Source organism: Pseudochaenichthys georgianus, chromosome 7 (genome assembly GCF_902827115.2).
Source record: "Pseudochaenichthys georgianus chromosome 7, fPseGeo1.2, whole genome shotgun sequence".
NCBI classification, from domain to species: domain Eukaryota; kingdom Metazoa; phylum Chordata; class Actinopteri; order Perciformes; family Channichthyidae; genus Pseudochaenichthys; species Pseudochaenichthys georgianus.
Genome location: NC_047509.1, coordinates 24,428,497 through 24,454,198, shown reverse-complemented (window position 1 = coordinate 24,454,198; position 25,702 = coordinate 24,428,497). Strand labels below are relative to the sequence as shown.

At 41.5% G+C, this 25,702-nt stretch overlaps 3 protein-coding genes across 6 annotated transcripts in view; 2 read left to right on the top strand and 1 right to left on the bottom strand.

Annotated features, from left to right (window-relative positions):
* Positions 1-1,711: 1,711 nt before the first annotated feature.
* On the top strand, positions 1,712-12,338 carry wfdc2 (WAP four-disulfide core domain 2). Of its 3 annotated transcripts, XM_034086487.2 has the most exons (6): positions 1,712-1,845; positions 1,983-2,114; positions 3,529-3,585; positions 11,269-11,412; positions 11,558-11,695; positions 11,780-12,338. In XM_034086487.2, exons 1-6 carry the CDS (start codon positions 1,839-1,841, stop codon positions 11,911-11,913), a joined length of 612 nt encoding a protein of 203 aa, XP_033942378.1. In that variant the 5' UTR covers positions 1,712-1,838; the 3' UTR covers positions 11,914-12,338. The 3 variants fall into 3 exon arrangements, with proteins under 3 accessions (XP_033942378.1, XP_033942379.1, XP_033942380.1); XM_034086488.2 differs by lacking the exon at positions 3,529-3,585; XM_034086489.2 differs by lacking the exons at positions 1,712-1,845; positions 1,983-2,114; positions 3,529-3,585 and adding an exon at positions 9,501-11,128.
* Positions 12,339-12,905: 567 nt separating this feature from the next.
* pigt (phosphatidylinositol glycan anchor biosynthesis, class T) lies at positions 12,906-21,336 on the bottom strand. The gene is made up of 11 exons (XM_034086484.1): positions 20,902-21,336; positions 20,122-20,299; positions 19,822-19,949; positions 19,557-19,657; positions 19,203-19,377; positions 18,953-19,050; positions 16,895-17,051; positions 16,273-16,473; positions 14,703-14,868; positions 14,450-14,533; positions 12,906-14,344 (listed from the first exon to the last, which is right to left on the bottom strand). The coding sequence occupies exons 1-11, from the start codon at positions 21,308-21,310 to the stop codon at positions 14,095-14,097; spliced, it is 1,947 nt and encodes a 648-aa protein (XP_033942375.1). The 5' UTR covers positions 21,311-21,336; the 3' UTR covers positions 12,906-14,094.
* A 908-nt stretch (positions 21,337-22,244) lies between these two features.
* phactr3a (phosphatase and actin regulator 3a) overlaps positions 22,245-25,702 on the top strand; it is a 32,854-nt gene continuing 29,396 nt past the window's right edge. For both annotated transcript variants that reach the window (XM_034086486.2, XM_034086485.2), the window contains exon 1: positions 22,245-22,476. In XM_034086486.2, coding sequence (XP_033942377.1) covers positions 22,374-22,476 — 103 coding nt within the window. In that variant the 5' untranslated portion in view covers positions 22,245-22,373. The remainder of the gene's footprint in view (positions 22,477-25,702) is intronic.

Sequence of the window (25,702 nt, the reverse complement as noted above, 5' to 3'; positions counted from 1 at the left end):
GTGCAATTGTTTACTGATAATCACTAATTATGATCAGCAGGCCAGGTGAGGGACCTTCATGAGTCATTTCCAGAGTTTCAGCTTCTTCTGCTGCTGCTTCTTTTTCATGTGACTATTATTTTCTATTGTTCTGCTACATAAAAACGACTAACAGTTGCCTAAATATTTAATCTAAATGTAAGCCTAATTAGTTCAACACCTGGTACAGCACATTTCACAGAGAGATATTACACCTATTTCCACATGCAATAATCAAACATATCTATAGCCTTCTTAGTTAGGCTACTCAACAGACTGGACTACATGTTTAAAGTATAGTTTAAGTTAGCTTGCTTTCGACCAGTTAGACCATTACAATGGAGTTTACAGTATCAACCACTATGTTCTGCCTCCTTTCTGATAATATGGAGGTGAATGGTTCATGTGATATTACATTTAGAAATGAGGTACAGCAAATCTTTCCATCTTTAGAAAAAGTCATTATGAAAATGTTCATGAATCTGTAGCTTTGACCGTCAGTGTAATGCTGATATGTTGTGCTTTCAGCTGGTTCACCATTACACAGCACATTAGAGTGCATGCATTGGCACCAACTTATCAGGATCAGGGGACTGGATCAGATAGTCCAGTCTCGTTGCTGCAGCGGGAGCCTCAGCCACTCTTATCTGAAATCTAATACATGCAAAGCTGCTAGCTGACTCATGGAGAAGCAAAATGCAATTGTGCAGACTATCTCTTGTTGTTTGTTTCTATCATGGCTCATGGGCTCTGTGATGTTTGTCATGCTCTTAAGCAAAGAGATCAGATTTCATTCATGGAATACAAATAATATTATAAGTGGAGTCATACTGGAAATAAAAAAGGAAAAATAAAGATGATCATAAGGGAATTAAAAAGTAACGAGGGAGAATATTTTAAATTAAACTTTCTGTTCCCTTCAATTTATATTTTGGCAAAACATATTTGTTATTAATGTGTGATCATCTCCCTTCCTATAAAATGGTCAGCAATAGCTACACTTACATAAACACATACCCTTAATTGGGAGTAGTCCCCATATCTCGTCCAAATAAAATCGTTTTTTCCTTCATAACCATGGTGAATTGTAAAGAAAATACCATTTACAGTGCTTTCGGTGTGCAGCATAGTGTAACTGGGAACAGTTTAGATGTAATTCCAGATGTTGCCAATAGATGGTCACACAGGGGCAGGCTGAGTCTCCATGCTTTGAGAGACACACAACATCAGAGGATCTTTATTGTTTCATAGTATAGTCAAATAATAACATGAATGGAAACATGATCATGACAGTGTAATCACCATCTACTATCATTTTCTCAAGAATAATTTAATTATGCCCAATCGTTGTAAGATTATTCATGCAATAATAAGCATGGCATTTTAGATAAGTAATTGCTCCTTTTTTCCATGATAAACTAAAATGAAATAAAATGTTCTGCTGTAGTTTAATTCAAATCCAAATAAAAATAGAGATGAATATGTTGGCTGCAAGCACTCAAATTATGTTCAAACTATTACCTAAACATCATGTAATTTCTAAATAAAGTCAGACACTCTTCATTATTAGGTCCACCCCTCTGACAAGCTCAGGACCCCCAAAGTGCAAAAATATGAATGTAACTCTACAGGCACGAGGACCCAGCATCCTCCTGGGCTGCTCAGCCTGCAGGTTGTATAGATATAGATAGATATTTGTCCAAACGGAGAACATTCTTATGAGAAAGCCGGTAACATGGAGCAGCACGGGTCAGTTTGGGCACTGGTTTTACCACTCAGTGCTTTGCTGCACTTTGACATCGTTTTTGCTGTAGGTGCTGATGACAAGTAAGTTTGTTTTTTAAAGTTCAACCTCCAAATGTGATGTTTGTGTGAAACATTCCACTACAAGGACAATTCCATTAATGTAATCCAAGTTTCCACAGTTTATCCATCTATATGTTATTTTTCTCTTTCCCCTACAGCCAAGCCAGGAGTGTGCCCTCGCAGGAACAGCCCAGGACTGTGTGCTGAATTTTGCTCCAATGACAATGACTGCTTCAATGATGAGAAGTGCTGCCATAATGGATGTGGACATCAGTGCATTGCGCACACAGGTTAGATGTTAGTCAAATCCTCCAAATGTTCCTCTGGCAGGGTTTGAGTGATAAATGTGTTGACAATGTCTTTATTTTGGTAGATACCAGAATACATGACAAAATAAATCTTTGTAATATATTTATATTCTCTAGTTTAAATAATCATACTAGTATTTAAACAATGTATGCTGGTCACCTGAATGTATGCTGGTCACCTGGAATCCTAGTAAGCTTCCAGCATGGTATATTTAATACTGTTATTAAACATAAACTGGTGATAGATCGATGCTGGTGCTCAGCCCAGCATACCGGCTGGTCTATGTGGGGGGAAACTTCTGTGTAGCAAATTAGCAATGCAGTGGGAGTCACCGATTTAGGAAGGAGACAAGAGGAGAGCTGGAGCTTTGATGTCAAATACTGATGGTTTAGCTGGTTTGGCTGGTGCACCAGCTAAACCAGCTAAACCAGCCATCCTGGCCAGCTAAAGTGTCCAAAACCCCTCTACACCAGCCAGGCTGATCAATTTAGCTAAATTGGTCCAAGCTGGTTTTTTCAGCAGGGAAGTCCTACTCAATCTGCTCCATCGAACTTTTCTGCTCCTTTTTTCTTAAATCCAGTCCACTCAGCCTGTCCCCCTGCAATCCGAAAAGTTTTCAAATATGTTGAGCTAAAAAGAGGCTCTGCTGTCACTAACAGTGGCAGAGCCTCACAATCCCTCACTGAAGTTAAAAGTCCCTGAGTAAACACACAAGTTACAGGAGGGTCCACGGTTTAGCATTTGCGCAGTTAGCATGTTAGCCAGATCCGAATTGCACCTGTAGGTCTGTTTCATTTAGGTCACTTAGCATGTTAGCATGTTAGCTGGGTGATGCATAACAATATGTGATTTAGGCAGGTGCAACCTTTATTTATTGGAATTATCTATTATTTATACTTTCAATGTTAGGAATGAACTACAACCCAGTAAGTACAATTCTGTGCAATTGTTTACTTATAATCACTAACTATTGTGAGGGATTAATTTTGTCTTTACTTTAGATATTTGACCTTTCGGCCTGTTGACGTTTTACGACCGAAGCCGAATTAAGGAATGGGAAGTTTCACCTATTGCTGATCTTACCAATTTTATGACCGGTCAACTCTCGGTCACAAGAGCCATAGAAGTCAGATAAAGTAATTCAGTGCCTCCAGGTGTTCACAGATGCCTTCCCCAATATGTGGGTGGACTCCCTGTAAACTGGTTAAAAGGTCAACATTGATGAGAGGGTGATCAGAATTGACATGACAACCCACCGGTGCAGTCAGAACTTTCTGCTGCTGTGACTTGTGATATGAATTCTCCGGCCGATGCTTGTAATAAACTGCCAGTGTTTGACATCAGAACTCCTGCTCGTCCCGTGTCTCTCTGAATCCTGACTCTCCTTTGCTACAGAAGTTTCCCTTACGAATTGGCGTTGTCGGCAGGATACCAACATATCTTCAGAGACTGGTAAGTGTAATTTCAAATCCACATTTGGACATTGCCTTGCCAGAATCTGTGATTGACGGTATCCTAAAATTACCTGTGAAACTGAGCGGTTGTGTTTCATTTTTGGTTAATGAACATTTGGCTGATTGTCTCTGTGCATGCTGCTTGGGACGAAATTACCATACAAGCATGCACAGCTTATGTTCAGAGTAACCTTAAAGAAATAAATCAGTAAAGTGGAACTTCTGTTTAAAAGCAATGTAAAGATTTGTATTGAACAAATCGCAGAATTCTGGGGGTTTCAGCGGCCAAACACAGCAGTTAAAAATAAGCAGCCAGAGATATTTCCCTCCATTGCCTCTGTGAGCACGGCTCCAGCAGCAGCCGGGGGTGTGTGTGTGTAAATACCTCCCCGCGTTTGGGTGGCTGCAGCCGTGCAGCTGAGAGGAAGAAAGTCACAGCCTTTTTGTCTATAAGCTTTAACTCACACCACCGCCATCTCTATTAAAAACGAGATGGTCTAAAAGCACCCGTTGTTTGTGACCGTCTTCTGCATTGCTGGTAAGGCTGGGGCAGCATGAGGTGCGTGCATCACCTGATGCGCCACAGCTCTCTACTCTGCTGGAGGAACATTTCTTACGTTGCATGGAAGCGTTCCCTACTTTGCTGGATTCAGCTGGTGGCGGTCCGGGGTGCATACATAAAATTATAGGCTAATTGATCACAGGTGGGCAGTGGCAAGCAAGCGTAGAATCAAAACTGTGTTTCACCGTTGGGGTGAACTCAATGGCCGGTGTATAGGCTGGTCGTGTAGGACTACAGTTAACTGTGCTGTTTTTGGAGAGAAAGGGTAGCGGAAAAAAGTCTATGTTCTCCTGGTCGGGGGATCATAGCGCCACTAACTAGTGTTCAATCAGGAGAGACGTGATGTATGGAATACATGTTTATTATCGGTCACATTATATAAATGAAACATAATGATGACAGTTTATAACAGAAACAGAAATGAAATGTGTTTGGCGATTAGGCCCAGGTTTTGTAGGACATCATTCGGGAAGGGAAAGAACCGTTTCCGATGAACCCCCAAAAGAAGTGAAGTATGAAGTACTGAATGTGAAGACATCTTACCTTCTGGGATGCAGTGGAAATCTATGGATGAAAATGAGAAGTTAATACATGTGGGAATTTAGATGTACTGATGCATCCCGGCCGTACGGGGCAATCCCGGCCGTACGGGGCATCCCGGCCGTACAGGGCATCCCGGCCATACGGGGCATCCCGGACGTGCGGGGCGCCCTGAACGTGCGGGGCAACCTGAACTAGCAGGGACACATTTATACAGACCCGAAGGTTGACTACCTGGCATACAGGGTTTAGATATGGCAATAATATTAAACATGAACACAGACCCGGAGGTCACAACCTGACGTGCAAGGTTAAACATGAACACGGACCCGGAGGTCACGACCTGACGTGCAGGGTTAAACATGAACGCAGACCCGGAGGTCACAACCTGACGTGCAGGGTTAAACATGAACACAGTGACACGTATGCTGACGTGCTATGAAACCACCACCACCAGTATAGGCATAATTACCATTCTTTTAGTGTTTGAGAGACCTTGGATAGCCAGCACGTGCTGATGTCCGGCGAATGTGGGATGTGAAGGCGGAGGAGGACCACCGCCCGAGTTGCAGGGATGAGGGAGAAATGCCTGATTGCAGCAGAGGTGGCTGCGCCTATCTGAACGAAAGCCCTGATATGCTATTAAGACGCCACAACCAGTTATGCATTATTTACCATCGGTAAACTGAAGAGCTCTTGGATGCAGCACGAGCCGATGTCCGGGCGAAGAGGGAGAAGTAAAAGTAAGCACGAGCTGTTAGCTGGAGTACAGTAATGCATGAATATCATAACCTGATTGACGCGAGCCAAGTGAGCATGAACCCGAGAATATGAATGAAGTGCAGGATGCACGCAGAAAAGACGTACACTTAGTTAAATGCTGAGACATGACCCACGATATAGTATAGCTTAATTAGCAGTTAAGTGCGCCAGGATGAGTCATAGATGCTGATAAGCTGATTGAGTGATTAAGACTGTCTTCCATCATCTGAGTGAGGATGATGGAGGGACGCTAGTGTTAGATCCAGCGAGTGTGATAATAAATGTGTAGCAATAGTGAAAGTCTGAGTGTGCCGCTATGCGGATGATCTCATGCAGATATCCCCCCCAAAGCGGAGGATGTGCAGTGCACGTCCTTAAGTCGGGGAAAACGTGGTCGTCGTGAGGCCGGCGGATGCCACGTCCAGGAAACGGGAGATGATGCGTGCCGAAGATATCCGCATGCAAAGTACGGTTGCCCGGTGAGGAAGAGCAACTGTCGTTGAAGACGTTAATGTGGATGCACGCAGTTGGTTAGAGGAACGTTAATACCATGAGCTTGATGTGATGCCTAGGAACTCAGGTGTGTGACTGGACCTATATTTCCTCATGATTAGGAACGCTGTGCTCCTGGAGGATTCTCCTCTTCTTCTTTTTCTTTCTTCTTCTCTTTTCCCAGTTGAGCGGAGTTATAGTTAGTAATGTTGTATTTGAACACTAGATAGCGTAAAGGCAACGCATGAGGAGATCTCCCTGAGCAGTGGGTGATTTGAACTGGGGAGAGACAGCTATTAATATATTTACCCGAATAGCCGGTGCACGCGTCGTTTCTCCTTACTTGACTGCCGCTTGAGGCTGAAAGAGTTCCGCTAAACGGATGATGGAAACTTTAAAGCGCGTCGTTAATATCTGATTTGAAGAGCCTGCCTTGGCCTGCACGCTATTAAGATTACATTATCTCCGTGCGTAGAAAGGGGGAACATTGACCTTTGTCATCGAGATTGCCCTGAGCATTTAACAAATCGTATTAAATAATGTGATAACAGAACTGTAAACAGAATAGCTGAAAATGTAACAAATAAATAACTCAGTCACCTCTAATCATTAACCCATGTTTGTATAATATAGTTACTCCGTGTGTTGCTGCTAGCATACATAACCATGGCCGTATGTATCTACCATTGAGGTCACCGAGGTCCGGATATTTTCCGAGCTGTGCATAACAAAACTTGTGAAATAATTGCACTAAACGGGGTTCTTTGTAGTACTTCCATTTACTGACCATGGGGGCGCTGCATAACTACGTAGCCTCGATTAAAGCAAAGAAGAAGACGACATGTATCAACAAACCTCCCTAGCCCTGTATCGGAGCAGCGGAGGAGTGATGAAGTATCTAGAGATCTGAGTCCAGCGGGCTGCTTGTGTTTCTGTTCATCAGGACATCATATGACCATCATATGAGCAGATCCTGTGTGAACACACTACGTTAGTCAGTGGACGTCCGACAACATGCACACTAACTTATATTGCAGCTATAGGCTATACTTTGGTTTAAATTGCGTGAATAAACTAGCTAGAGAGCTAAAGTTAATTACGTTCATCCAATGTCAGAAGGATTACATTTTAACAAACGTTGTAATGCTTTTCTTTCATTTCAATTTGAGTAAAACATTGAAGATATAACATTGTATTGTTTTCTTTTTACATTGACTCAGATATAATGAAAAGACTACATCAGTCGATGCTCAGCTTTGGTAAGGAAAAGACAGGACAGGCAGAGAGAGAGAGGGAAGTCAGGGAGGAACTGGAGTCACACAAAATAATGTAGCCCATCTATCTATGTATCTATAACAATAGTCTTCATTTACAATAGGCATAATTTTAATACATACATCTATTGCAGTTATGTCATAACATACAATTGTATAAAACACAATTTGCTTACATCTTTGTTCTCTTTTGAGAATCAAACAAGACAGATTTAAATTAAAAAAGAATGCAAACAAACAAGTGAAATGAACTAAATAGCTGAATTGCTTTTAATTCACTGGCAGGAGCAACAAGTGAGGAGGAGCAAACAGTGAACAACGAGGGAGAGATTGAACAAAGAGAAAGAGTAGAGGACAGAGAGAGTAAAGAACAGGAAGAAGACAGATACTAAAGAAGATGGAAGAGAGGCTGCAGGTTATGGAAAGGAGAGAGACATGGAAAATGAATGTTGTTGACAATGTGTTGTGATCATTTTAGCCTCTTCTGCATGTCCAGATCATTAATAGTAACAATCAACTGATTCTTATGCATTACACTTTCAAAAATAATTGATGCTGACATTGTCAGCCCACTGACATGGTTTGAAATCAATATATTATCCAATGTGTGACCCCCCCACAGGACTTAAAAAGCACCTAACTAGATCATGAAAATCGCGGGGGGTATCCCCCGAACCCCCCCAGCATGTTTGGACCTCGGTATTTAGGAAATCCTGGATACGGCCCTGTACATAACACCTGACGTGGAAACATTACTCGTGGATGGGCTACGGAGCTACTAGAAAGACAGTCGAACCCGGTGCATTCCTCCGTCTGGATGTGGAGCGCTTTTGCTAAATGTTTAGACAAATTGCTCGTGTTACCGCCCTTACATGCTAAACACTTATTGCACTTTGCAAAGAGCATCTCCACATCGAGACAGGTAAAGTTTTACCCACACCTCGGAGCATGTTCTCTCCGCCACCTCCGCAGTGTGCTCCGCTGCATGTAGCAGCTGCGTGTGTGTACAAATCAGGAGAGATCTTGTCTGATTGAAAATACATCATAGCGCATTTGTTTGTCTTTTGTATATTAGAAACGAGTTGCAACACTAAGACTGCGATATAAGGTTTTTTTTTTTTTTTTTCAATAGCAATAATACATGACATATAGCCTATTATAGATGTCTCCGGTACCGATAAAAAGACCAATACGTTGGAGCTTAATGACTCGCTAGCCGACTGGGGAACGCCGTCTGTAGCTTAATCCGCAAGACTGCGGAGCTGATGAATAATGCCTGGAGCTGGGACGAAGCCCTGCTGCTGCTTGCGCGTTGACACCTGGAAGACAGCTGATAGAAAAAGGGAGAGCATATATAGAGGGATTAACAGGTGCGATAATTAGGCTTGAGAATGGAGGGAGGTGATAGGTTTAGCTAAGGAGTGGCGCTCCCTGTCATCTAGTGGAGGGAGCGAGTATTGCCATGACGAGCAATACGGAGTGATCGGTCTTCCTGACTGAACTTGCGCTGAGCTTCATGTGTCGCAAGAGGATAAGCTAGTTATCGCTTTTGGACGGTCTTCAGGCACGATCTTAGCACTTGTACAAGGGTGGATGCGCGAGTCAAGGTGCTCCATTTCAATAATTCCCTACCCCCTCTGAAAAGCTCCTAATTCGGACTAAATTGAGCTGAATGAACTTTGCTGTCGCGCTGGTGTTTATTGCGAGTTCATGTTTGTTTGTCTAATTGTTTCTATATTGGTTTGCCTACCCGCCGTCTTGTGTATGCTTTGAAACAAATAATAATGAATCAGTCCATAGCCAGGGTAAAATGAACTAAACTTTAGTTATCTCACCAAAATTAAATGACTTGAGAAAAAATAAATAATGTAAAGATGTAAAGCAAAATTATACATTGTAGTATAAATGTGCTGCAAAAGGAAAATAAATAGCAAAAGAGTGTTTTTATGTCCTGCATCTGTCTTACACCCGGGACCCTCAGAGGCATCACTGCTGGTCATAAATACCGGCCTGAGGAAATCAGGGTTGCAAAAAAATCTGTCTGCTCAAATAGGTCAATGTTGTATTATTTGTTTCATTTATTCTTAATCTATGTATTGTATGGTAATAATGAATAAAAAAAACGTAATGTATTGAACACATTCCGAAACAAAGCAGATAAGATAGAACTAGACTCAGACATAATACTCATTGTGATTGAAACCTTTTGCGCTGTTGCTGCAAAATGAAAACTTTGTTGATTGTCTGTTCCAACTGGCCACTGGAATCAGATAATTGATATAAGTTGAAGTTCAATTACAGTTTTAAATATAGTTTAACATTCTTTATTAAACTGTTTCAAATGATTTCTAGTACAATTGGTCTACAGACATTACTACAATTCTAATAGTTGTTAAATACTGAGCTTATGAACAATAGAGTAAAGGTTGCTGGTTAACCAGGATCAATATATTTGTTGAGGTTTTTATTGTGTACATAATAAATGTGTTTAAATGAAACAGTGGGAAAACTTTACATGTGTACTCCTTTCTCTGAGCGCTTGGAGCATCCCCAGGCAGCACAGCAAACCATGGGTGAGACTATATGCCAGGACAACACAGAGGAAAAGGCACAGACAAACGGCATGATATGCTATTCAATGTTTATTGAATTCCATTTATTTACAATGGATGTTCCTAAAACAACACATTTAACATCATCATCATGCTGCTGCTGCTAGTGCTTTGACTCATTGTGCTGTCAGTTGACAATCATTGATAGGCACCTGTGGGTCTCCTAACCCTGATAGGAACATCATAAGGGAATTAAAAAGTAACGAGGGAGAATATTTTAAATGAAACTTTCTGTTCCTTTCAATTTATATTTTGGCAAAACATATTTGTTATTAATGTGTGATCATCTCCCTTCCTATACAATGGTCAGCAAAAGCTACACTTAAATAAACACATACCCTTAATTGGGAGTAGTCCCCATATCTCGTCCAAATAAAATCGTTTTTTCCTTCATAACCATGGTGAATTGTAAAGAAAATACCATTTACTGTGCTTTAGGTGTCCAGCATAGTGTAACTGGGAACAGTTTAGATGTAATTCCAGATGTTGCCAATAGATGGCCACACAGGAGCAGGCTGAGTCTCCATGCTTTGAGAGACACACAACATCAGAGGATCTTTATTGTTTCATAGTATAGTTTAAGTGCCATTTTGCATAAGAAGGACAACTGAAGCCACATTACAAAAAATAAAGCAACACACACAAAAACAATTTAGTAAATACAAAGTGCTGATCGAGTGCAGCCAAGTTATGACGGCACAAGGTTTTCATCTTAAAATAATAACATGAATGGAAACATGATCATGACTAATTTATTAAAAACAGTGTAATCACCATCTACTATCATTTTCTCAAAAATAATTTAATTATGCCCAATCGTTGTAAGATTATTCATGCAATAATAAGCATGGCATTTTAGGTAAGTAATTGCTCCTTTTTTCCATGATAAACTAAAATGAAATAAAATGTTCTGCTGTAGTTTAATTCAAATCCAAATAAAAATAGAGATGAATATGTTGGCTGCAAGCACTCAAATTATGTTCAAACTATCACCTAAACATCATGTAATTTCTAAATAAAGTCAGACACTTCATTATTAGGTCCACCCCTCTGACAAGCTCAGGACCCCCAAAGTGCAAAAATATGAATGTAACTCTACAGGCACGAGGACCCAGCATCCTCCTGGGCTGCTCAGCCTGCAGGTTGTATACTGGGATATTTGTCCAAACGGAGAACATTCTTGTGAGAAAGCCGGTAACATGGAGCAGCACGGGTCAGTTTGGGCACTGCTTTTAGCACTCAGTGCTTTGCTGCACTTTGACATCGTTTTTGCTGTAGGTGCTGATGACAATTTAACAAGTAAGTTTGTTTTTTAAAGTTCAACCTCCAAATGTGTTGTTTGTGTGAAACATTCCACTACAAGGACAATTCCATTAATGTAATCCAAGTTTCCACAGTTTATCCATCTCCTCTTCTGCTTTACCGTTTCTTTTTCTCAGCGATTCTTCCCAAACCAGGCCACTGCCCACGCCTTCTTAATGTTATCCCATCACATAAGGGGTGTGAGTGTGATGAAGACTGTCCTGCTGACAACAAATGCTGTGTCTTTGACTGTGGAGCTGTCTGTGTCCCCCCTGCTTTCAGTACGAGCCTCAAACCTTTTCTCAAGTGGACAGTTGTTTAAACTTACATTTTTCAGTGACACGGGAACCAAGAATGGACAGGTTATTGTAACTAATTTATGCTTCATCCATCTTTGTATATGTTATTTTTCTCTTTTTCCTACAGCCAAGCCAGGAGTGTGCCCTCGCAGGAACTGGGGCTCAGGAATGTGTGCTGAATATTGCTCCAATGACAATGACTGCCCCAATGATGAGAAGTGCTGCCATAATGGATGTGGACATGAGTGCATTGCCCCGTACACAGGTTAGATGTTAGTCAAATCGTCCACATGTTCCTCTGGCATTGTTTGAGTGATAAATGTGTTGACACTGTGATTTGTCTCTTCAGTGAAGCGGGGTCGCTGCGCTCTTCCCCAGGGGACCTCCATGTGTGCCGAGTACTGCTATCATGACGGTCAGTGCCCAGGAGAACAGAAGTGCTGCAAGACAACCTGCGGCCACGCCTGTAGCGAGCCCTGCTGATTGGACAGCTCGGGACTCAGCTGCATGTGGAGAGACAATGTGTCATGTTCTCTTTTTCAACTCCATAAAAGCACCCTTTGGAACTATATCCCAGCATTGATTTGCACAAAGTTGGATTATTTGGAGAGGAGAGAAATGTGTCATTCAAATATAGTTAGGATATTATTTTATGCACCTGTACTTTAATAACCAAAATAAAAGTATTTTACTCTTCATTTAAAGAAGTGTTGGCAGGGTGCCATGCATAGTCTTCACAAACCCTACATTATGTTTGCAATCTTATCTTATACTATAACATCTGGGTTTTTTAACCGGTTTTGTGTATGGGTTTTGATATAATACCCCTCATCTCAATTGATGAAAAATGTACTGTACTATACTGCAATTCTTTGTATTTCAACCAATAAACCTGTTTCCAGAACTTAGGAATGTCTTATGTATTTCTCACCTAGCTGGTTATAGGTCTTGAGTTTAACAGGTCTCTTTTGTGGACTTATTAGGCGAGAGCTTGGCTGAATAAACAAAGATGAAATATGCCAAGAATGGAAAGTGCTTACTGGCAGAAACAAGACTATTAAAAGAGGTGGCCAAGATTGTCTGCAACTCAAACTCTGAAACACACATTACCATAGCTGTGAGGAGCCACTCATTATTGAAGATATGCATCCTTAACAGACTGTTTTCTCTGGCTGTGTTTATGTACTTGATTGGAAAGAAAACATAGTTTGCTTGCAGTGGAGCAGATATGAACATCATTTAGGTGGAATGCTGCTCTTTTCTTTGTTTTTGTTCCATGTTGCCAAACGTGAAGGGGTGAGAATCACTGACCGGCCAAACACAGAGTCGTCTGTGTTGGTTCTCTCGAGTCTGCCAGAAGTGGGGCCAAGTTTGTTTACACAAAAATGTGGGCGCTCGGTGGGAAGTAATACAGCTCCAGTGCAGTTTACACTGGCGTAGCTTCTTTCTCAGCTAGAAATGTAAATACAATGAAATAAAGTTGTTTTAGTTTATTGTAAAAGCAATAAAGAACATACATTTTTCCACACACACACAAAGTACCGCTTCAAACATTCTGTGCACTTTTTCCCAACCAGGGGACCAGAATGGACGGACAAACATAACAAAAAAAAATAACAAACAAACGCATGGTAGTGTTTCATGATAGGGTAAGGTCTTTTCCATAATGTAGGACTTCTTTTTGCTATAAGACACACTGAAACGGCTTTGAACTAATGAGTGAGTTAGGCCGACAAACTAAAAGGCATTATATTACGAAGAGACCTTCAGACAATCGCGTTCATCATTCAAGCATGCATCCAAAAACCAACAAGTGCAAAATTAATGTTTGGTAAGAGGGCTGTCATTTTTCTGTGGAGCAAGTAGTTCCAAACAAGCAATGCTATCGCTCAGATGTTATAGTTTTGATTACTTTTCATAGTTTTTGTTGACATGTCTTCTTTTCTTATATATTAAAACTACTATAAAACAGTTGTCAGATACCACAAATGACTTAGGGACAAATAAATAAAAGAACATACCACTCGGTGTCCCATAGTTACATTTTGATGCTGTGTACATTTCTGGTTTGACACGGGAAAGTTATTTGATATCCTATAATGACATAATGTGACATTCAAACTGATTATATGCATTTTTTTCAGCAGGAAGATAACAAAACGGCAGGTAAGGAATAGAGTATGAAAACAAAGATGATCATCCTTTTTTCCTTTCAGCTCTGAGGCTTTTTATGCTGTGAGAGGCAATCAGTTTACCCTAAACATCATCTTACCCTATTGTAACAAAATGGTTAAATATTATGATTTAATGGAGTTATGGCTTAAAACATTCAAAAAACAATAATATTCGAACCAACCCACAGTGACGCGCTATCCTCTGCAGCATAGTGCATAGCTTTGGTTCCTTACAATAACAGAGCTCTTACTTTCCGTCTAGGTAGAGAAACGTCTTTATGTATTTGTCCTTCCCCGGCATAATAATTCAATATTCAGAAAAACGATTTGTTGTCTGTCATTTAAAAAAACAAACCTTCAAGATGACTGTTTAGAGAAACATTCATAGCAGTGCTTGACTCAGTCCCTGAGTGTCACATGTTTACCAGTGGTTTCACCAAGAGGAGAACGTCCATCCTAAAAGTAGATCCAGTTGGCCTTCAGTCCAGCCTCAGAGTGGCGGTACGCCCCTCATCCTGCGGATGATGTTGGCTAACCGCTTGGCCAATCCCGGGCTGGGCTCCTCTATCTGGAAGCTGCGGGTCAGTAGATTGTAGAGCGAGCCGTAGCCCACGGCAACCACAGTGCAGGTCAGGCAGATTACGTTGTATGGCATGCTGAAGTCTGGAGTGGGCAGGTTGACCAGCAGAGGCTCCGTGTAGACGCGCACAAAGAAGCTTGACTCCTCTTTACAGGGGAAACTGGGGGAGATGGGAAATGTGATCATTGGTCAATTATAAATAGACTGTACAATGTGTTCCCCCACAGGAAGTCAACATCAGAAAAACAAAATACTCTATACTTACAAGCTGCTGAAAAGTGGCCGATCCATCGTTATGTTTGTATCCATGGCGACAATGCTCGGTACAAGAGAGCTGATTACTGAAGACCTAAATGTTGAAGAAAACAATGTTAGTCATTACGAAAGAGAGGAAAAATGACTTTAAAGACCTTCCACTCTTACACCCCTGAAACTCACGCGACACCACACTGTGTGAAGAGACACAGATAACATGTGCTGGAAACAATTGGTTTGAAAATACCCTACATGTTGCTTACCCAACATAGAAGCCGTGGTTGGGATCGGGGGTGTATTCAGTCCACTTGAGCAGAGCCCTCTCAAACTGCACCGTGACCTCTGTGACGGAGTTGGGAGGAAGCTGGACGAGCATCTCCAACAGGTGGGGCCTCAGGCGATCCTTAGATGGCTGGTAGTGGATGTAGCCTGGTGCAGGAAGAAGACCATTAATACACTATTGTAATGTTTATGCTAATCCTCTGCAATTTCACAAGTTTTATATACTTATTGAACAATGTGACAGTGAAACTCGATGACTGTGCCTTAAATAGCTCTTAAAATAGTCCAGCATTTTCAGAAGCTAAATATTTGATCATATCTATTTAATTCTCAATTTTCGTAGATTTCCAGTAGAAAATAAAGAACAGATTCAGGGTATATGCAGGAATCCTGAAGTCAAATGTAATACCTTTTAAGACCTTTTTTAAGACCCTTTCCATACATTTTAAAACCTCATCGCCACTTCGAGTTTTAACCGGTTACATTGGCGACACACTTTACCTCACATTATACAGTATTGATTGTCCTTCCTCCTTATCTTCCAACCATTTGGACGCAAACTTGCATTCCCCTATAACGAAGTTGTTTAACAACCGGCGTAAACGGACCGTTGCACGCTATCAAGCAATCAAAGTGCGATGTCCTGTTTAGATGACGTCAAATCCAACGGGATGCCATAAACTACACAGAATCACACTACACATCTACGCAATGATTACATTCAGGCAGACTTTAGAATACAACCTCTTTGCACAATTTATATACTTATTGAAAACAAGCTACAAAATGTAATACCTTGGAAAATGCCGTTTAATACTTTTTAATAGCCTTCATTTTCGCTAAATTGATTGATCAACTTTTAATACTTTTTAAGACCCCGCGGACACCTTGAGATTGTAAAATACTTCTTTAATGTTTTTGAATCCATGAATGGCTCAGCACTTTCTTTAGTCGTTGACATGGTCAGTGAATGAAAAAAAAGAGAGTTGCTAGAAAATATGACTCGTGTTCTCCTCCCTCTGGTGAGATGAAGCAATTGCAGGAAATTAGATAAAACAATGAATCCTGTAGGGATGCTAATGTCCAGTGTATAACTTATGAAGCTACAATAATTAACCTAGCTGTGAAGTTTTTTAGGCTTAAGGTGTGAAATCTCAAACAATAAAAGCAGTGTAATTAATATTGGGCAGAAATGTTCTGTTGTTATCCGTGCTGCTGACGATGCATACTACCGTTGGTGTGAGTGGGACATGATGGTAGTTTTAACTCAATTTGAGGGGAAGTAATTGTGTGTAAAATACAGGGAGTGTCAAGAAAACAGTTTGCATGGTTAATTAAAGTATATTTAAATAGAAATGTCTCACTTAATGTTTGCTCTTTGTTTGTTTATTGATTTCTATAATCTCCAAATGTAACCACTTGTGAGTTTCTTCCAATCTAACCAATGATAGAAGAATAGTTCCAGCATTTGGCACAATTCTAATTGTTAATCTCAGACCCTAATAGTGTGTGCAGCACAGTCATACGTCTGGACTTTCTAAAGTGACTCACTGGGCTTGTTGTCCTTCCCCTTGCTAGTCACAGTGAGGGTGTGGATGTAGAGACGGAGGTACCACGGCACAGTGTCCAGCAGCAGCACAGGGAACGACCTGTACGGGTGGTTGTTGTACATCAGAGTGTGAATCTCTCCTGTCTGCAGCCCGTAACCTGCCACGTAGCGCTCAGCATGGAGCAGGGGACGCAGCATGTCTCCTGCAGGGGGGGGTATGAGACATGGAGGATTATTGGTCAACCATATGGGAAACATTGTGCAGAGACAATAAGACACATGGGTAATGTTTCATTTCATGAAGTCAGAGAATATCATTTATGACTGAACTCAAAAATATCCGTTAGTATGACTAATGTTGAGAAACTAGGGAGCCTCTGGGAACAAATGAAAACTATCTGTCTTCGGTACAAAACACAATTATCTCAGACACTAGAAGTGTTTTCTTCTTTGACAGCCAACCCTGAGAATAGCAGAACAGAAGATGTAGCCAAGAGAGCGATGACAAACAGATGCAGTTGAAACATTTAGTTAACTCCTTCTGGTTGCATTAAATGTGTGAGAATACTGTATGTCCGGCCTCTTGTACAAAGCGGTGTGTCATCCTCTGCTCTGCTCACTCACCCTCACTGGATTTCCAGCGGATCAGCGGGTTGAGAGAGCGCACGGTGCCGAAGGTGACTGGCTGCGTCAGATCGTAGACGGAGAAGGTCCGTCTGTCCCCGAGCACCATCGCCTGGCTCAGCAGGGGAGTGGCCGGGCTCAACTCAAACAGCTCGCCCTGCAGAATCACATCAAATTTCTCTTGAGTTGCAAAACCCATACACACTGTAAAAGATAGAATCTATTTTGACATGTTTCTACGTCTGATCAAGTTATCTCTAACAGGTACTGTGTGGAGTTTCCTTATAGCAAACTAATGTTGTGTTTACATTCCGGACGTTGTTGCTAATCCATGACTCTAACAAATGTGTTCAGCGCATTTATTCCATCAAACATAGAAATGGTGTTTATTTAAAATCTTTTTATTTATTTATCGTAATATATATCCTAGGGCTGCAACAAACGACTAATTTGATAATCGATTAATCTATCGATTAATGAAACGATGAATCGATTATTCGGATCGTTAAGGTTTTAACTGTACTACTACTTATATCGATACTGCTTATCGATCCGGTCCTTTTAACGATAGTATTAACGGTTCTTTTGACAAGAAATAAGGTAAACTAACTAAACAAATTGTGAACAAAACTAACATCGCTTTTTATTTTAATTAAATGCATAATATTTCACATCAAAAGAAACAACAATGTTTTAACAAATCATATTAAATAATGTGATGACAGAACTGTAAACAGAATTGCTGAAACTTTAACAAAATAAATAACTCAGTTACCTCTAATCATTAACCCATGTTTTTATAACTGAGTTAACTCTGTGTGTTGCTGCTAGCATACAACACCTGACGTGGAATCGTTACTCTTGGACAGGGCTACAGAGCTGTTAGAAAGACAGTGGAACCCGGTGCATTTCTCCGTCTGGATCTGGAGCACTTTTGCTAAATGTTTAGACAAATTGCTCGTGTTACCGCCCTTACATGATAAACTGTTATTGCACTTTTGGTAACGAGTATTGTCCACATCGAGACAGCTAAAGTTTAACCACACCTCGGAGCGCGTTCTCTCCGCCATCTCCTCCGTGTGTGTGTGTTGCTGCATGTAGCAGCTGCGTGTGTGTGTAAACTGCCCCGCCCCCTCGCAAGCAGGCGGGGGAGAGATCTCTCGTCTGAATTGGGAAGATCGAAAATACATTATAGACGCATTTTGTAGTCATATTGCATATTAGAAACGGAGTTGGCGACACTAAGACTGCGATATAATGTTTATGTAGCAATAATACATATGACATATGTTTTAAATGTCTCCTGTACCAATAAAAAACAGCGATAACGTTGGAGCTTAACGGGGTGTTAACGAATCGACGACTGAATTAGTTGCCAACTAATTTGGTAATCGATTAAGTCGATTAGTTGTTGCACCCCTAATATATCCTTCATTGTTAACGCCATGTTTACTTGTGAGCAGTCTTCTTCTTCACTGCTTTTGTTTGCGCATTGCAGCACATTTTGCCAGCTCATCAACAAACAGCTCCATAGCTAATAAAGGTCAAACATTTCAAAGGGGGCTTGGGGGTCACCCTGGTAGATTATATGCCCCATGCAATATAGTCCTTACCGCGGGCTGGGTGTGATCCGACCCACCGCCCATGTCCCCTCTATTTCTCCTTTTTGTGTTTATCCTTTTACTATAGAAGTCTTTCCAAAATGTCCTCACTTCCTCATTTTATCCTATAAAAAGGCATTTGTGCGAAATGGTCATAAAAAGCGTATACATTTTTAAGTTATGCTCAAAGACGTGTTTTGTGAGGTCACAGTGATCTTTGACCACCAACTTAGATTATCTTTGAGTTCAAGTTGATGTCTAGGCCAAATCTGAATAAATTGCTTTTAGATGTTCCTGAGATATCGCCTTCACAAAAATGGATAGACGGTCATCTCAACACAGAGGCCATAACAAATATTAAACTCTGAAGGGAAGCTTTGACGGTTCAGTAAAACTCAAATGTTTTGCTTTGAGGGAATAACTAAAACTGGGTTAAGGGCATATTATGTAGTCAAACCTGAGGGTCGTCTGTGATGTCGATGTAGATTTTACTGGAGGAGGCCAGTGGACAGGCTTCTGTCAGGGTCCGAGAGAACATCTTAAACAGAGACCACTCTGAAACAACAAACAGCTTAGGTCAAAACAAAGGTAGGTTAAACAGGCGGGGGGGGGGGGGGGGGGCTGATCTTCTATTCTAATACAAAACACACAAAAACACCAATCAATCAATGTTGGATGAATGCTGAAAAGAATGCACTTTTGCTCACCTCGTTTGCCCTGACCAGAGGTGTGCAGGTCAAACACGACATTCAGAGTCTGCCTCAGCTCCCAGGAGGTGGTTTTACACTGCCAGTCCTGGCACACAGGTCTGATGTGCACTGCTTGGGAATGAAAACTGCTGTGGAACAGTTTCTCTGACTTCAACAGGACAGTGAGACCAGCCTATGAATCCAACATCGCCAACAAAAAGAAACGGAAGGAAGAACTGCGTTAGCTGCAATCAGCATGTCGGCCTCATATAGTTTTCAGACCTGGTTCAAGATGTCAACGGGTACATAAGACAAAGGAGACAACGTGAATTTTGAGATGTGTTAAAAATACAGACAAACATAGACGCCCACCTTTGATCCACACGGCAAGAGTTTCTTCCAGGGTGTCAAATTCTCAGTACAAACTATCTCTCGTGGGAGGGTGGCATAGCGGAGGAAGCGGTGGTCTGTCACTGCAAGTTCAACACAAAAAAACATAAATAACGCATCTTGGAACATCTCTGTAGCACCGGCACGCTGCCATCATTTAAGGTTTCCAATTATACCATTAGCTTTTATTCAGGATAATCAATAGAGAGCTTTACAAAATGCAAAGGGAGATAAAGCATCACTTTACCGTTCCCTATTCCCAGCGGTTTGAAAGACGCACTGGGCTGAACTGTGTTGGTGGAGTCAATGAAGTTCAGTGACGCACAGAAGATTCCAGAAAGAACATTTGTCAGCTCCTTCCACGTGCCATCAACACTGAAAAATGAAAGGAAATGTTATAAGCATATTGAAAAAACTGACAAAGCTCGTCCAATGAGTTGGATGGTAGTGCTAGTGTTTAGGGATGAAATTCTTTATAAGAAAAACATAAACACAGAAAATATATTTCTCCTCTGATGCCCTGCAGCCACCAGAGGGCCGTACTCACTCTGTCACCGAGTCCTGGAACCACACCCAGAGCTCAGCTCCAGGGGGGGCCGGCTGGAAGGGCTGCCCCCACTGCATGGTCCTCCAGTAGCCCTGCGTGAAGGAGATGTGCAGCTCTCGCACTGAGAACTTGGAGATGACCTGGCCCAGAGACTTTGGAAAAAGCCGGTAGTGGGACACTGAGAAACAAACATTACACAGTTAAGGCTTATAGTTAGCAAACTCATTGTCTACTGATGTGGGTGTGAATGAACAAAAGGAAAAACTGGTATTTATCAAAATCATCAAGCTATGCAACTTTGTTTACAGTTTACCAGTGGTCATAGTGTGAAGCTACATTTGTGGTAAAAAATAGAAGCCTGGCTAATAGCCTGAATGAAAAGCACTGGTACCCTTACTAAAATGTTGAATGCAATACATTTTTTTTTAGTATAGTTTATACAATAATATATCGTTCCTGAGGTAAATAAAAGTGCCTGCAAGTTACAATTTTAGTAAAGTATTTTCGGACCTCCTTATGTCAATCAGTAGAGTAGAAGTAAATCCAAATGTATAACTGAAAAAGCAAACTAAACACAAAAAATACCGTAGTTCATATGTTCCCTATTCTTACCAGACTATAAAAGTGAACCAGTTAAAAACCGGAATATTCACTTAAATACCATTACAGAACTTCCGTGTACACTACAATCGTCACCTTCGTTTAAATGGAGCGTTTGAATAATAACATTAGAAGGTGTGTTTCTGACTCAAATTAAATCAGTGCTAACAGTTAGCTTACCTTTGTTTCCACTCATGAAGTCAGTCTCCCACAGGGTGCGGAACTGGAAGCTGGCATAAATATCTCCTGAGTGCAGCGGTCTGATGACTAGCTCCTCCTGGAAGTCGTCTTTGGGCTGTGGTACCGGGGAGGGGGCCTCGGTTTCAGGGGCAGGAGTGTCCTGTTTGTCGGCTGCAGCTTCATGGAGAGTCGCCTCTTCAACCTCAGTAGCTTCCCATCTCCTCTCCTCCACCGCGGGCTGCTCGGACGTTTTTCCCGCTGCTTCTGTGGCTGCTTGTGGATTATCCTCGACCGCAGCAGCATGGTGACCACCAGATAGAGTCGTGTCTTGACTGTCTGTGACAATAAACACTGACACACTGCAAATAATCAGCAGCAGAGCCGAGTAGCTGCAGCCGTGCGGTGCCATCTTTCTCTTCCGGCGGTGGTTCACTTCCGTATTACGCGTCACTCTTGGAATAAACCAATGGGCTGCTTGCATATGTATTTCTGTGTCAAAACTGGACCTTCTTTGTTTTAACTAAAAATATTGTAATTTAAAAGATATTTACGGGGAAATGCTCATATAAAAGTGTGTTTTATTTTAAGCAATTACTCTAAACATAATAATATTGTAAAACAGCTTATAAGGGGTTTTATGTAAGGTAGCATAGTGTTTGTATGCATTGCTTGGATTTTAGATACGGGGTATAGACAATGTGCTTTTAACCATGTGCACATTAGGTTTTCTGACTTAAAACTTTGTTAGTTCGTTTTTTTATGAATAGATTTTTCTTTTAGAGTTTGCATTTTCTTTAATAAATGCTCTGTTGGCACCTACACATATAATATATAGGCTATTGATCAATGCACTTTTTCAGTATTTCCACATATAGGCCTATATAAGAGTAAAGCCAATGTTTGCCACCAGTGGGCCAATGTGGTGTATTTTAAATAATAAACCAATTAAAGGCGATGTCATAAATGTTTGATAAATAAGCTATTATGCGTTCTCGACTTAATCTGGCATTTTATAGCGTTATACTAGGGCTGATTAACCTATTTTATAGACACAATATAAACGATGCGAGAGGGCGATTTGTTATGAAAATAAATACACGCTGCAAAAATGTATCAATGTTTGCAACATGCTGGATATGTGTTGAATATGTTGTCGTGTTGCTGGACAGGGACGGGCATCATCGGGGGCATATCACCCCTCCCACATCCACACATCGACGCGCGCACACACACGCACGCACGCACACACACACACACACACACACACACACACACACACACACACACACACACACACACACACACACACACACACACACACACACACACACACTTCAGCCATGGCTCCCTGGTAGATGCTCAAAACGGCGATTGTCGGAGCGAATTAAATCTGTACGCTGCTTTCCTCCTGACCTTGCCTGCCTCTGGTTGGGTTTTCAATATTTTATTCAGGATTCCAGTGCTGTCTCCCCATGGCTACATCGGATGGACTAGACGGCTGTCTGAATCGAAGCAGATCTCAAAGTGACCCGAACATACTCACCGAACCGGGCATCGATTTGGCTCATGGCACAGGTAAGATAAGCGCGTTATTGTCTGGATATTATTTTCAAATGTATGCAAGTGTTTTTATGTTTCCTCTTATTTGGCGATTCAGCGGTTTCCAGCAGGCATCATCGCTTTCCCAGCGGGATGTAGCAACACTGAGGGATAATTAGCGCATATGCCTCCAATCTTGGACGTAAAGTGCAGGCTGTAACACTGAATCGTTGAGCTGCAAATTGAAAATTAATGTGCCATATCAGCGCGTCTCCAGATTTGCGCGTTATAAAGCTGCCTGTAGCCCTTAGAGCTGGAAGTAGTATTTACGAACAAGCATGAATGCCTTTCTAATGCCTTTCAGTCCATATTGCCACATGATAACCTCTCTCTGTAGCACGTATATTTTTCGTCACAAAATCCGCATGCATGTGGTTCAAGATGCTAAACTGAGTGTATTTTGTTGTTTTATAAGCCACCATTATCGCTTCATTATTCAGGAGACACATGGGTGTTTGGTTTTAGTGTTTCAAAGGGCACAGGCACATCTTTTTTTCTATAAAGCCCTTCGCTCTGACCCTGGGTATTGACAGCTCTGTCACCCCCACCCCCTTCACTCTTCCTCTCACTGAAATGATCACTGTGTTGATCAATGATCGACCGTCCACGTGATGTAGGCTTTGGGTGGAAATACGCCAATTCTGCACAGCTTTTCACGCGGTTCACCAATACCTCCTGCTGCAGGTGTGCTTTTCCAACATGGAGCATTTGTTTATCTCTCCTGTGGTCTGTTAGTCACCCCTCTGCATAAGGAATAATGAATTGATCTTTCATTAATAAAATGAGAACACCAGGGAGCAGTCTGGTTGTGAACTACCCTGATGAACTCCTGCAAATAGACTTCAGGTGGGTCTTGTGTTTGCTGTGAATCCTCCTCGCTCCACAATCTTTCCTCCGCTGCAAATACAATGTTAGATTTTTACATAAGTGAGGCTATTTATGGTCACATTGTGTGGGCTTAGAAAGAGTCATTTGCTATACTCCCACGCATGGTGAGTTTTACGCACATGAAGAATGCTTGACTGGATGATTCAGAAGAAACAAATCCACTGTCCCTCACCTTTCAACTGTTTACTAATGAGGCCGGTCTTTTTCACATCTCTTAAATCGCACCTGTCTGCAATCATCAACTGCCCATGGCACATTTTAATGGACCCTTGCTGAAATAAACCCTCCCGTGGATGATTTAATTCACACGTTGTTGGATGTGATAATGTCACACTGGGTCTGAATAAACAACCCAGCAGCCTGGCAGATCAGCCATTGCTAGTGTTGAGAGCTACAGCTATCGGGGAACACTGAATATCATCCTCTTACGCTCGAATATGCACAACTGCACAACTGTCAAACATGTGAACACCGTTGTCAATACACTGCAAGGACAATGTCAGTGTCTGGTGACCCAAAGTACACAAAACATGGCCCATCCCCTCTCTGCGTGGATCATCACTGCGCTAGCGTCTGGGACACCAGTCTTTGCCAAAGGATTACTTTGGCAAAGACTGCCTTTTTCCCCCAACACAGTGGCCTTTGCAGCTGCAGAGGCTGACACTGTATTCATCCCCTTACTCGTCATCACTGAGGAGAAGAGTCAATAGAGACAGAAGTCACAGATGCACATCAGAGAATCCTAGCTGTGTTTTCTCTTAATAAAGGTGCAGTTATAATACAGCAGGACGTCCTGAAAACAATCTAACCCTACTTCTTGTGTGTTTAGTCACATTTGCAAAAGTTTTCAGGTTTATCTCTCAAGGATTTATAGTATTGTTGCGATTGTTTGTCTTGTAGTCTGAGTGGAGACATTCTCTTTGAGCGGTTGCTGTTATATACTGTATATATCAAAGATATTTAGGAAGTCCAGTCAAAGGTGCCATATTGTAAAAACATGTTAAGTCAGTTTGTCCAGACAAGGGCCCTTTAGATTGTCCTGCTAATGAAATGTCACTTTCACTCAGTCATCGCAGAGTGTCGGTCAAGGTAATGGTGTGGAGAGGACACCTTGAGGCTTTGTGGACAGGGAGCGTGTCCAAACAGGGCTGTCCCTGTAGCTTCATGCCTCTGAGTCATTCCACTGTCCTACAGAAGGATATAAACAGCAAGAGAAGCAAGGTATATTTAGGCAGGAAGTTTGAAAATAGTTACATCGGACACACAGGGTGCTGTGTTTGCAAGAATCTGGCAATAACATAAGTGTCATGATATAAAGAAAACAATTCAACATTTTGCAATATATTGTGATACTGTAAAACAATGCGATATATATTGCACAATTTAAAAATAAAATGTACATCAACCGTAGTATAAAAAACACACCATATTTGCATACAATCTGAGTCAAATGTTTTACTGTTTTTTTCAATCAGCACATTAGGATCATAATTGATCTCCATGCCACTGACATCCAACATCATAGCACTGTTTTTTGTGCAGTCTGAGCCACTGTCACAATACCACAATACTCAAGTGTATCAATATGTTCCTATTTGCTACATTGGACCTATATCAGGATAGAGTAGAATGGGAAAATCAGCAACAATTCAGTTTATAAACACAAATTGAGACATGGCTGCAACTAACAGTTATTCCTATCAACAGCTCAGATAGAAGGGTAAAAGTGATTATCACAATTTACCAGAGCATAGACAGCTAGAGCAGGAACTTCTCTAGGGAAGTCAGAGCTCAGGGTAAATGAAAGAACAGTGTCCTCAGAGCCGATAGGTATTAGTCACTTTGCTCAAGGCGACTTCAGCCTGGTGGATCTCAGCCCACATGGCGGCTTAAACCCTTGAACAGTCGGACCCAATTTGTTCGGTTGTAGGACAGTGTCTCTTACCACAAGTGTCCCACTGATCAGTGATCTTGTTGGTCTCATCCTCTTCCGCGGGCCTGACTGATACCTGGGTAATCCTCTCAGATCTGACATCAGAAGAATCTCTGAGGATTGCAGGTTTAAGTGGAGCCCCCCTAATGAACAAGGAGACACGTCAAACCCTGTGAAAGCAGATATTGAGGCATGACGATGACTTACTCCAAACCAGAGCAGAGCAGTGTATGAGATATAATACCTCATGCCTTCATGAGTAAATAAGGGAAAATCTGAGTTAGCGGGTATTATATAATATTTTCCCCATGCATTTACCAAAGCTTTGGTTGAAAATGAAGTAATAATGGCAGAACATTGTATTCTTGCCACAGGAAAATC

Excerpts from the sequence above, each read along its gene's own strand:
- wfdc2 (XM_034086487.2), top strand. Across the intron at positions 2,115-3,528 it reads TCAGTGCATTGCGCACACAG|AAGTTTCCCTTACGAATTGG; the intron begins GTTAGATGTTAG and ends CCTTTGCTACAG. Across the intron at positions 11,413-11,557 it reads CTGTGTCCCCCCTGCTTTCA|CCAAGCCAGGAGTGTGCCCT; the intron begins GTACGAGCCTCA and ends TTTTTCCTACAG.
- pigt (XM_034086484.1), bottom strand. The coding sequence starts at position 21,310 with ATGGCACCGCACGGCTGCAGCTACTCGGCTCTGCTGCTGATTATTTGC. Across the intron at positions 20,300-20,901 it reads CTTCATGAGTGGAAACAAAG|TGTCCCACTACCGGCTTTTT; the intron begins GTAAGCTAACTG and ends TTTGTTTCTCAG. Across the intron at positions 19,658-19,821 it reads ACCGCTGGGAATAGGGAACG|TGACAGACCACCGCTTCCTC; the intron begins GTAAAGTGATGC and ends TTGAACTTGCAG.